This window comes from Electrona antarctica (genome assembly GCF_951216825.1).
Source record: "Electrona antarctica genome assembly, chromosome: 12".
NCBI classification, from domain to species: domain Eukaryota; kingdom Metazoa; phylum Chordata; class Actinopteri; order Myctophiformes; family Myctophidae; genus Electrona; species Electrona antarctica.
Window position 1 is genome coordinate 39382082 of NC_136793.1, and position 13130 is coordinate 39395211.

Here is a 13130-nt window from a genome sequence, read left to right on the forward strand (position 1 = left end):
TTGCAGGGAGCCCTGTTGTGAAACTGGTACTTGGAGTTGACTGTGGACTTTTTGATTCGTACACTCAGTTTTCCTGGACTGTGCACTTGGCCTGAAGTAAAGTAATAGCATTTGTTTCCCCAGCAGATTGAAACTTGTGTGGAACACATTTTCTGGTGTTTTTTTCCAAGTGGTTTTGTTCCAATGACTATCACAGGCAGAAGAGCTCTGATTATTATGTTTTGTGTGTTTCTGTAAACTGACCACTACTGTTGCAGATGGACACATGTAGATGTGTTGTGGCTAAAGCAATTTGTTTGTTGAGATTCCTGACAGTTAAATTGTCTGGGTTGAGTTATGTGCTGCTCATAATTGGAACAGGTGTGTTGTGTGTTCAGGGTGCCTGGGGTCAATTTCACCATGAACAGGCACTAACGCCACACAGGAAAAGAATGCACACACATACACACCCACACTAGTACTCAGCTGTGACCTAATTAAACTTGTTCCTGTCTGTGTCTCGACAGCTTAACTGCTCTGGACTCACTTGCACTTTTGCATTTGCCTTCAGTTCTTTTCTTTAAAAAAGAAAATACTGCAGTTATTTCCCTAACCTTCTGTGCACAATGTGTATGTACCACCCTCTTGTGGCCAATGTGAAACAATACCACTTTTTCAATCTGAACAAGAGAATCCAGCGTAATTCAGGCAGGAAATAAAGTTTAGTCAGTAAACCATGTTTGTCTTGGCCAGGTGAATAATACATATCAATAATGTTTGGCATTTTTTCCTCTTTGTTTTCTTGACAAGGAAAATTGCTCATAACCGCTATGCATAATTGTGAGAACTGTACTTCACAAAGAAGTACACACTGGCTCAGCCGCTTCAAACGAATGCAATGGCCAGTGCCAAACATCTGTTACCACGCAAATGTAATCTCTGTCATCTTGCTGAGGGGCTGAATTCCGGCTCAGTTATAAATAGCAATCAAGAGCTAACAATGCTGATGTTGGCTGGCTGCGATCACTTGATAAACATGTGATTGATCAGGAGGGATGATCAACAGCACATGAATGTTGGGTGTGGCTTGACCAAGACGACTCAATTTGGGGACCGGCCAAATTATGACAAATTGAAATCACAGAATTTAAAATGGAAAGACTAGTCATGATGACTCAACTCTATTATTATGGACAGAGTAGTGGAAATTCACAGGCAAGACACTGGATGCATTCTCTACTGTATGTGTTGTACCGCCATCTTGAGAGTGTGTGTGCTGTACATACAGTCCTCTCCCAGCCACCTATCCCACTCCCTTTTTTCTGATCACAGCTCACAGGATTATTACATTTGGTACATTCCAGGTTGTCGATACATCCTGCCCCCTGCAGTATACATATACACACTCATCTCCAATTTTTCAAGTCGACAGCATTTCCAAATGAAACGCAAACCCTTAAGTGCCAGGTCCTTGCATTGTCAAGTGATGATCCACATCTATTATCAATAACCCCTTGGCTCTGAGGTGAACATAATGCTTTGATTTGCTTTGCTTTACTTTTTGCAATATTGTCTTCACATACCATAGTCTTACTCTTTTCCAACTGTATTCTGGTTGAACCCACACATGGGTTGATTCAACCGTCAGAGCTGGCGGAGGTTGGGGCGCCGCTGGTCCAGGCACATACCGCATATAGACGCATGCCTGACAGCATGTCGCGGGTTCGAGTCCCTATCCCGACGACCTTTGCTGCATGAGTGCATGTCATTCCCTGTCTCTCTCTCTCCCTGTTTCCTGTCTCTCTCCACTATGTCCTATCAACAAATGCAGAAAAGCCCCAAAATATCTTTTAAAAAAAGAGCTGGAGGAGGTCAGTTCTAAGGGTTAATCGAATTAATCAATTTAATCCATTGATGGAATCAAATAATGCACTTCCAACTTGTTATAGTTAGACTGTGCCTTGACCCTGATGTAAATCCTCACAGGAACAAACCACAGACAACGACATGATCTTTGAGTATATTGTATTAAATAAATAAAGACTAAAGCTTTTCTTTTCTTTGATGTCCTCTCTTTCTATGCAATCGATGATGACACTCCTCGGTGGATATTATCTCTCATGATGATAAAGGTTCTGTCTGAGCAGGTCAGAGTGGAAGACAGTCTTAAAGCATTCTTATCAACATACCAAGGTTTCACAAAGCTTGGATGAAACAATTGTTTAGACATTAGAAGCTCCAAGTTTATCTTTATGTGGATGGGATTATTCATCTGATGACATCACCTTCCTTCAGATTTAGGCTTAATCAGACTGTAAACGTTTGCTACTTCATCTAAATTTCAGGTGGCAAAATAGTTAAAACAATGGCTCCCAGAGAGGAGATACTCTGTACAAAGTTCAGGGTTTAGGAAGCAAACTTGACATAATTGAGTTAGGCCAAGATGGCATGCTAAAATATATGATGGCGGTATCAAGATCATCATAAAATAGATTTTAGAGCTATCATTGATTCATCCTTTAAATAATCAGAAAAATTATCGATAATCAATTTTAATTAAAACGTTTTTTTGTGGCCTTTATTTTATATTTTTTCTTTTGGGACAGACAGTAGGCTGACAGGAAATGGGGAGAGAGATGGGGGAGTGACATGCAGTAAAGGCCGTCGAGATCGGGAGTCGAACCCGCGGCACACTGCCAGACTGGATTACCAGCCAAGGTGCCTGGACCGCTGAGCCACGGCCCAGGCCGGGGGGGGGGGGGGGGGGGCAGTTTTTACTGTGTGTGTGTGTGTACAGGTGTGTGTGTGTGTGTGTGTGTATATATATATATATATATATATATATATATATATATATAATGTGTGTACAGGTGTGTGTGTGTGTATATATATATATATAATGTGTGTACAGGTGTGTGTGTGTGTGTGTGTGTGTGTATATATATATATATGTGTGTGTACAGGGGTGTGTGTGTGTGTGTGTGTGTGTGTATATATATATATATATATATGTGTGTGTGTGTGTGTGTGTGTGTGTGTATATATAATGTGTGTACAGGTGTGTGTGTGTGTATGCAGTTCTACAAGCATATATATATATATATGCATATAATGTGTGTACAGGTGTGTGTGTGTATGCAGTTCTACAAGTATATGTGTGTATATATATATATATATATATATATATATATATATAATATGCAGTTCTACAAGCATCTGGGTTTATTCTCTCTCGCTGTCACTCACTCAGTCACTCTGTCTCATCCTCTCTACAGGAGTTCTCCTCTGTGGACTTCAGGAACAACTCGGTGTCCAGTAGAACCCCCACGCCACCAGGTCGCTACTCGCCCCACAGCCCCATTGATCGGGACATCCCTATGTCTCCCCGACGCAGGTACTGTGACACACAACCACTAGCATGGTGTTGTTTTATTATATATGATTATTTGTTGGTTCTTTTTATTGTCCCCCTCCTTAGACATTAAAAACACAACTTTCTGAACTTGAAAGTGTGTGTGTATATATAGCTAGCAACAGCTAATGTTGCTAGCTAAAAATGGGTTTCATAATGTAACAATTGGTTGGACCTTTTAACTTTCGATTGAGTTGTCTCACTTGCTGTCCCAATCTGTTACTCTTACATTGAGTTGTCTCACTTGCTGTCCCAATCTGTTACTCTTACATTCCACACAAGTTGAGTGTAAGTCTTAATGTAAAACTGTTGGTATAATTCTAAATGAGCTGATGACTTATCTTGCACAATTAATATAGAGAATAATAGAGTTCACAAGGCAACCAAAATTGATTCATTTGTTTTGTGTTTTTGTGTTCAACACACTGACACCTGACGGCCTCCATCACTTACTGTCTAATTTCAATATATTTTATCTATTTAATGTGTAATTTTGCATTATCCTTCTTTGTCCTTCTGGTGAAGTTATGTACAACACAGGAGTAGACATCTTTACCAGTTTGACCATACATGAGAGTTCACCTCACAATATTTCTGATACATAAAAAAACACTCACAGAATAGTAAAGTAAACGATGGTTGGCTCAACTCTCAGTTATAACTCATAGTCTCTTGCAGGATCTTTTGTCTGCATCCCTCCTTTCTCTTTCAGAGTCTTGTGTTCTTCCAGTGCAGGGGGAGTTTTATTGCAGGGTTGACTTTGGCACTGATTCCATCCTGGCTACCCCAGGCCAGTGGTGTGACGCGTCCGCAGACGGAATCAAATTCAGCCACCCCATATCCCCCAAAACGTCTTGACTTTCCTTCTCCCCCCTAATTGGCCCCCAGTCTAGAGTCCCCAGCTTGTACACCAAACCTCTCCCCGCTCCAGCACAACCAATGACAGGCTTTGTGACACCCACTGCCCGCCCCCATTTCTCTCTTGGCCAATGGGTACCAGGCAAGGGGCACACCTTTCAGTGAGACTCTTGTTCTTCTTGTCTCATCTGGTGTAGATAGAGGTATGTGTATGTTTTGCATCTGTGTGTGCATGTGTGTTCATGCGTGTGTGCTTATCGTTTGTTGAGCAGTCATAGCAGTGGTTAGACGTGCAGGGGACTTTTAAGCTCACTGTAGCTTTTGCTGTCCTGTCCTGAGGTGAGTCTTGTCTATTTTTAATTGAGCCTAGGAGTCACAGGTTTATATTTTTGAGAAATGTGGGTGAACCTATTCAATCATCTCTCCATTGTCCTGACTTTGTGTTGTGGTGGTACTTGAAAATAGTGATGCTATCAATGTTTTGACTGCCGGTACAATGGGTACATGCATTTTTAAGATTGTTTACAGACCTGTATTTTTACTAGATTATAATCATTGGTACTCTGTGCCAACTGTGGCAGCGGGAAACCAAACAGATCTGCCTTTTGATGTAGGCATTCTGTTGACATGCTTTACTTCAAAGTCAAATGATGATTCCAAGACAGCACACTTCTCCAGTTTGTCCTTTACTCTCTGAAACTCCGGCACTTAAACTGTAAAATAAATGACGCACTCCGGACTTCGAGCCGGCTCAATGACATTATTTTTGGCCTTTCAGTTGTGGTGTTATTTGTTTTGCTCCCATTTGACCCAGACTTTCCATTTGTTTTGGGATTGCATGTCAGAAACGGATCGCTGAGGGTGGAGCTGTGCATGTGGAAAACTGGGAGGGTGTGCTCACTGCTCAGGAGTCTGTTTTCAATTTCAACCATGTTCTGGGATGCGGGAGAAAGGGCCAGCGCATTGGCGTTAGTCACAAATGTATTATCCTGTCTGGTTGCCATCTCCTGTTTCAGCCATGTGCTTTGAGATGGAAACAAGAACCAAAGGCTGATACAAGGCATAAATAGGCTATTCCCTAAAACACAGTGTCAAAGTAATTATTGGATGTGAACATTTAAATTAACTTAAATATAGTCTATCTTTCCTTCAAAAGAACCAACTTCAAAATATATGCCATACATAATGTAATCTACTTCCTCTTTCTTTGTTTGAGCATCTGTGACTAGAACCGTCCTAAAACACTAGCCACTGTCTTTCAGCTCTTTATCTGACCTAATCAATCAACACACCTCAGGTGACTTTCATGTCACATTTGGCCAGAACTGTACTGTAGCTGTTGGCAGGTATAAAAAGAGTGAATCAAAACGTTCGCTTATTTAGAAAGAAAGAGAAAGAGAGAAAGAAAAAACTATGTAGTGGAAGTTTTATATAACTGTAAAAGAGGTGTTTGTTCTCTAAATCAGTTGCATCATTGAATTGTTTATTTCAAGCTTTCTGATTTTCACACTGTAGGTGTAAATCATTCAACGCATATTTAAGCAGGCTTTCCGTACGTTGATATTTGATGACAGACAGGACAAACCAGACCAAGTGAGCTCACTGATTTCAGTTGACACCTTCCAGAATGTCCTTCCCAATTGGCTACAGGTGAATGGCTGCCAACCACACCTGACGGGCCTGTACCCAGCCAACCGGTTCTCACTAACAGCTGCAGGTCACAAACTCCCTTCAGTCAAATACACATATATAGGGATACTTTCACTCTTGGTGCCTCTGAGTCTACTGGTATTTCTGTTTTATTCAACCTGAGTTGAGACTCGTGAAACTTGCTATTGCAACTACGCATAAAGCTATGGAAGAAACTGTAAAAGCAACCCGGTAACCACTTTTCCATCCTGTCCATCATTACATGAATGTACTTATTACATGATAATGAGCATGATCTGATCTGTTAATTACCTGGCATCCTGAACTAATCTACAGTTTTCATATTCTCATATTCCTAAATTGACTCACTTCTGAATTATTTGCCCTAAGGCAGAAAAGGTGTCTTATGCTGTCCATCCACCCTGAATGTAATGCCCATTGCCAGTGTTGGCAGTTGTGATATGTGAATAATATACATCACGGGATGCATTGAGTCTAATGTTTTCCCTAACGTCTAGATCTCTGTTTGTTTAAGTAGTTTTATCTTTATTATAGAACATCTTATCTTTTTTTTATAGGACAAGACAGAACACACACACACACACACACACACACACACACACACACACACACACACACACACACACACACACACACACACACACACACACACACACACACACACACACACACACTACATAAACAAGTTCCACTGGTCAACTGATAGCCATAATATCTCTCACAGTTATTTTTATTATGTCCTTGTTACTTCCTGCCTGAAGGCCATTTTGTGAGTTTAAACAGAACCCCCTGTAATAATGGATGGTAATGGGTAGGAGAGGCATCAAGTTGATGGCATATAGGCTGAGACACTGGAGAATGGCTTTGGCCAGTTGCCTGGGGTATGCAATGAAGACTTTATGTTTGGAGGTCAAATTCACAGGGCTGCCCACTGCCCCTTCCCCTTTTCTCTGGATCCTGTCAAACTGGCCTCATAATGTACAGTAACGTAGTGAATAATATATATATATATAGGTTTTTTAAGAAATGTATAAAATGATAAGCCATATAATAATAAGCTTGTGTTTAAGTGATACATTACTGTAAGGTACATTGTGTATTCATATCATATACTGTACATCCCAGTATCATTGGATCAGAAAATGGTAACATTTATGTAAAATATTTGCAAGGAACTGGCCAAATTCATATAAGAATTTCCAATGCATTTTTCATCTGGAGATGTACTGTATGTGTGTTTAGTGTATTTGATTATCTGTATTTGTGATTCTCACACAGCAGTTCCAGCTCAGATTTTGCCATGCAGAGGTTCGACAAGGAGTCTGAGGTATACAAGATGATCCAGGAGAACGCACAGTCGCGCACGGCTCCTCGTCAGTCGAACACCTTCCGCATGCTGCAGGAAGTCCTGGAGGCCGATGAGAAAGGTTAGCAGCCTGCGGCTTAGCCACCCTTTATTCATACCTATGAATAAAATACATACAATACATGCAGTCACACCAAAGTAGGGGGTGCAACAGTTAATTGATATAATCGGTTCGCATAACATCATTGTACGACAAATAAAATAAGGCTTAAAGGGCCACTTCGTCCATTTTGCAACCAGATCTTATTTGAATGATGTTTGGGAGACAAGAAACACTTTCCTGGGGGTTTGTATGTGGGTAATATGTGTTTTTAAATATTTCAGTATTTCAAAGTGTACATGGGCTCCATGATGTCATGGACACTAGGCTCACTTATTTCCTGGACTACATGTTGTCTCAGTAAGACAGCCCTACCCATATCCACAAGGCGTGATTTCTTTCTACGTCCGTGATTAGACATGGTAACGCCCCGCCTGCCTCTGAGGTGGTGGAAAGCCTGGGTGAGGTGAGGCGAGGCGAGGCGAGGAAATAAATAATACAAGAGAATGACAGCTTGGCATGCGCAACAGTAACTTTTATTTTTTGTAGAATAGGCAAACTAATATTGTTTATGCCGCTGGCCTGTTTATTTGCATACATCTACATGTGTAAACTTGAAACATTATTGTACTGTAAAAAGGTCTCTTTTCCCTTGATCTTTATCTTTTTAGTATTAGTACTATTAGACAGCCAAATCAAATCATAGTTGTTCAATCAATTATTAAATCAAAGCAAACGGTACAAACAATATTGGTTTGCCTCTTCTACAAAAATTAAAGTTACAAGTTACTGTTGCGTGTTGCCATTCTCTTGTACTTGTATTATTTCCCACCACGGAGTACCCTTGCATCTCGGAGGACAGGCAAGACGGGCAGTGTCGGTAGGCCAATCAGAGGCAGGTGGGGCGTTACCATGTCTAATCACGGACATAGAAAGAAATCACGCATCCACAAGGAGGAGCAGTGGACCAAAGCATTATGGGATTTGTAGTCCAAGAAGGAAGTGAGCCCAGTGTCCATGACATCATGGAGCCCATGGACACTTTGAATTACTAAAATATCTAAAAACACATATTACCCACGTATAAACCCCAGGAAAGTGTTTCTTGTCTCCCAAACATCATTCATTACAATACGATCTGGTTGCAAAAGGGGTGAAGTGGCCCTTTAAGTGGTTAATCAGACAAAAATCTATTAGAAGTTAATCGTAATCAAAAGAAAAAAAGCTAAGAAAATAATTGATAGTTGCAGTCCTACACCTAAGCTCTGCTTGCTCAAACAGCTTTGCATGGTTGGCCAAAGCCACTTAACTTGTGTAATTATTTATGAGTTATTCTCATTTGGAAGGCTGTTCCTGGTACAGTACATCTCACACACTAAGATGTTGCTGCTTTCAGGTTACAGCCATTATGTCAAATTTCACATAATTTACCACAATTTCGACAATATTGTTTCTCACGAGGTAGCTCCCTCTTGCATGTGAACCCTGGCAGACCTACAGTATGTAGGCTGTCCAAAAGGAGTAGGTAAGTTCCTCAGTAATACGAACGCAACTTTTCCATATGGCCATCACTTGTGAGTCAAAAGCACTGTGTGCTGTTTAGGTGTGAAACAGCACACAAACTAATTGGTTTAATTGATGATTACTAATAATTAATAAAATCATTGATTAATATAATAATTGATCCATATTTTGGGAATGTCATTAGCTGATATGTTTCCCCCCCAAAAATGCCAAAATGTTCAAAAATAGTAATCAACTAATTTTTGCACAGGTTCTTAATCAATTTATTTTATATATTAAAAAGTATCAAATCTATATAGAACAAATCTCGATTAATAATTGAAAAAGTAATGGATAGTTGCAGTCTTAGGGCCCATTCATACTCCTATTTTACCGCTGTAGTGCCAAAATGATTTCGGCTCATCAGAAAATTTCAGTAGCACCGAAGAGCCGACTTTAGGACGGTACCCGCCCCTCCGAACCTCAAATGACGTCACATTGTAGGCTCTACAGAGCCGAACCGACTTTTATTCGGCTCTAAAATGGGAGTATGAATCGCGCCTTAGAGCTGTTCTTTTCCTTCACAGAAAGATGGCTTTCCCCTCCTTTATAATAATTCCAGACATGATAACGGCCATTGTGCACTGTGGACGTCTCATGTCATGAAGTGACATGAGACAGGACAATATAGTTGTGATGACTAGCAGTGAACACAAACAAGCTCTCAAGGACAGTATGCTAGCACAGACAGAGGCCAGTGAAGACAAACAAATTGGTGATGTGATACACAGGTTGCCAGAGGGAGAGACAAAGCTGTCATGCTTTCCTTATGAGTGGCTGTAAATTAGGTTGCTGGGTGTTGAATATGACTCTGTGTGTGTGTGCGTGTGTGTGTGTGTGTGTGTGTGTGTGTGTGCGTGTGCTTCTTTGACTACCCAGAGGCCGCTTTGAGGTTCCCAGGGAAGCTTTCGCCCAACCCCCCAAAATCCAGCACACCAATGGGAGGAGTCACCAAACACCACACCTGTGAGAAGTGTGGCACCAGCATTGTGTAAGAGTTCATGCATGCACACAGAAATAATATCTGTGACAATATTACTGATACTTTGCCCTGTGGTAAAAAGTGAACCATGTGATATCTATAAATCATGTCTGTCTAAACGGTAAATTACAGATTGAACAGATTGAATTTGCTCATATAATTGCTGATTATTGTAAACTCATGATTGTTATTTGTCATGTTTTCATATCATAATAGTATGGAACTGCAGAAAATACAACAGCATACCGAAATGGAAAAGAACAAATGGATCTAATGTAATTATGTAGTCTGGTCACAAGCTTTTGTTAATTCTTAGATTGGCTAAATATTTATAAAAGACACTGACAGACCAAACTTGACAAATAGCTAAAATATTTTTTCTTACACTGTCATACAATGAAGTATAGAATGGGGCATTCATTCTTGAAAAAAAAACACAAGATGAAATATGGACATACAAGGTTTCTGCTCAACAGCGACGATTGTCCAAATTCAAGTGTCTAACTGCACTTGTCTCTCCTCAGCACACAGGCGGTACGCATTATGGACGACCGCTACCGCCACCCAGAGTGTTACACGTGCACAGACTGTGGTCTCAACCTGAAGATGAGGGGTCACTTTTGGGCCGGGGAAGATATGTATTGCGAGAAACATGCCCGGGAGAGGTACCAAGGCCCGGGTACCTCTCCTCACGCTGCGGTCTCTCCCCGACATTGAGCCCCCTCTCTCTGGAACGCCTTACTGCCACTGAGGCCTCCCCAGCCGCGTAACTGCGCCGCTGAAAGGCAGCCGCCTCCGCCTTGCCTTTCATGCTCCCCACCTCATCTGACTCTCAAATGTACAGACCTTGGGCACGGGTGCGGAAGCGGGCAGGGCCTTTGACCATGTGTGAGAGGATGTACTCTTCTGATACTGTAGCGTTTAACCATACTCTGCGACGTTATCATTCACTTGCTTTCCTTTTCTTGTTAATCGTTTGCGGAGTGGAGCTTTGTTTTTCACAAGCGGTCAAACCAGCCATTGTGACCTATTTAGGATTTTCTTAGCTGGCATGTACAGCTCTTCCTCATTCCAGCTACATCATAATGTATTTAAGCAGGGTTTTACTTAACACCGCCTGATCAGACCAACCCAAGCAGGACTGGCTTACTGACACTGGCAAGGATCGGTATATTGATAACAAAATAAGGCTTTTCGACTCTCCTGCTGACCGATTTTTTGAGCAAAGGGACCAAATATTTCACCTGAACTGCATTATTTTTGGGAAAGGTATTCTACACAGATGTGTGTGTGTGTGTGTGTGTGTGTGTGTGTGTGTGTGTGTGTGTGTGTGTGTGTGTGTGTGTGTGTGTGTGTGTGTGTGTGTGTGTGTGTGTGTGTGTGTGTGTGTGTGTGTGTGTGTGTGTGTGTGTGTGTGTGTGTGTGTGTGTGTGTGTGTGTGTGTGTGTGTGTGTGCGTATCATCTTGCACAAATGCACTGGTTTCTACATGCCACCTTTAGATCTGTGTGTGTGTGATCAAGTTCAAGTCATTCCTTTGAAGTGCGTTAACATCATATCACAAAAGACTTGCTCAAGAGTGTTGGTTATTTCTATTTTCTTTTGTAAGTGATCCTATTAGTTGAAATGATATTGTATTGTTTTTGTTTCTGTTTTTTTGCTTATAAGGGATTATAGATTAATGCAACATGAAATGATATTTTTGATGTTTCTTTGATAGAACTATATACTACCTTTGAATGCATAATGTATGTGTACGGAAGTTGACTTCTAGTGTGAAAACAATTGCTGAATATGCCTGTCCTGATATAGCAGTACTCAAAGCAAGATACATTATAATGTCCATATCATATCACACGTAATAAAATCACACAACATGAAGCATATGCAATGGAGATGCCCGTGTTGTCATTCAAGAGCTTTACTGGAGTTCCTGGTTAGAATGTAAGACATTTCTGAAACAATTTCTCACTCACAATATGGATGGTTATAATGATGAGCCTCAAACATTTGTGTGTTTTTGTATTTTGAATTGTCTCTAACTGCAGGCTTTGGGGAAGAAAGTAGACCTTTGCCTGTATTGTGTGCATGTGTGACGGAAGGCTCCGCACCTGCATGTTTGTGATTGAATTGCCAGTTCACCAGCTTGGAGCGCTTCCCATTTGTCTCCTTTCCCACCAGCTTGGAGCGCTTCCCATTTGTCTCCTTTCCATGCTGATAAGTATTGGCAACTCATTAACCCTCAAACAAACCGATAAGCAAAAGTGACATATTTTCCTCCAAAAACCTTTGGTGACTTATCTGTTATTTGGAACTAGCACTGGCCATGTTAGATGGGGTTTTGTAAAAGAATACAGGGTGTCTTGCCTCTTAAAATACAATTCCTTTTCTGTAGATTTGATCAATACAAAGGAATACATCTTTAAATGTATACATTATACAGTACATCGTGCTGGATTCACCCCCAGAAAAGGTCTGAGGCAAGGTCACAGCTGTGCCTGGGCTCAGTGATTTGTGACGATATAACGACTGAAAATATTCCATCAAGCTCATCTGCTCAAAACAAATGCAATGTTATTAGTCTGTAAAGGGATTTGAAGGCATGACTGTATAATTACTGTTGGATAGCGGCTTTCAAACTTTTTGTGCCCAAAAAGCACACCTGTATTCATAGAGAAGATAGCCAATCTACAAGCTTACAATACAATGCAAGTAAGGGGTATAGAATGGCCCACTGTTTTGGTAAATGAGTGCATACAAAGTATCAATATTAAAAGTAAAATCATTACTTTCTGTATAGTTTTATACAGTATATTGCAATAACAATGTGTGGTTTGTTGTCACAAAATCTGGATTTGTCCCCATACCACGGCACAGAGTTTGGGAACAACTCCTGTGGGGCTCTGCTTTTAAACATGGAATGTGCAATCTACTGGCAGCCTTGTCCTTAATGTTTGGCACTTGTTACAAACTGGTTTTAAACTAGGTGAGGTGAGGTGAAAATTAGAAATGCTAACCCCAGGGTAATCAACCAGGCGTTACCCATGGAACCGATGAAAGGTGTCCCAAACATCTGAGTTTAGGTACTATTTTAACATTTTGGGACCGTTTCTTCTATCATAAGGAAATGGAGAACTATGGCAGAGATGTTGTGTATTGTGCAGTAATTTGACAAAATAGTTATATGAATTGATTAGTCTTTGATGAAATGTGGCAAATATCTATTCGTTTGTGACCATTTCTCACTTAGAAGTCCTTTG

At 40.8% G+C, this 13130-nt stretch overlaps 1 protein-coding gene across 2 annotated transcripts in view; it reads left to right on the top strand.

The window, feature by feature from the left end:
* pdlim2 (PDZ and LIM domain 2 (mystique)) overlaps nt 1-11756 on the top strand; it is a 36697-nt gene extending 24941 nt beyond the window's left edge. The window contains exons 6-9 of one of the 2 annotated variants that reach the window (XM_079516291.1): nt 3255-3373; nt 7199-7347; nt 9769-9880; nt 10396-11756. In XM_079516291.1, coding sequence (XP_079372417.1) covers nt 3255-3373; nt 7199-7347; nt 9769-9880; nt 10396-10588 — 573 coding nt within the window. In that variant the 3' untranslated portion in view covers nt 10589-11756. The remainder of the gene's footprint in view (nt 1-3254; nt 3374-7198; nt 7348-9768; nt 9881-10395) is intronic. The other variant, XM_079516292.1, reaches the window with a different exon arrangement.
* The last annotated feature ends 1374 nt before the right edge of the window (nt 11757-13130 follow it).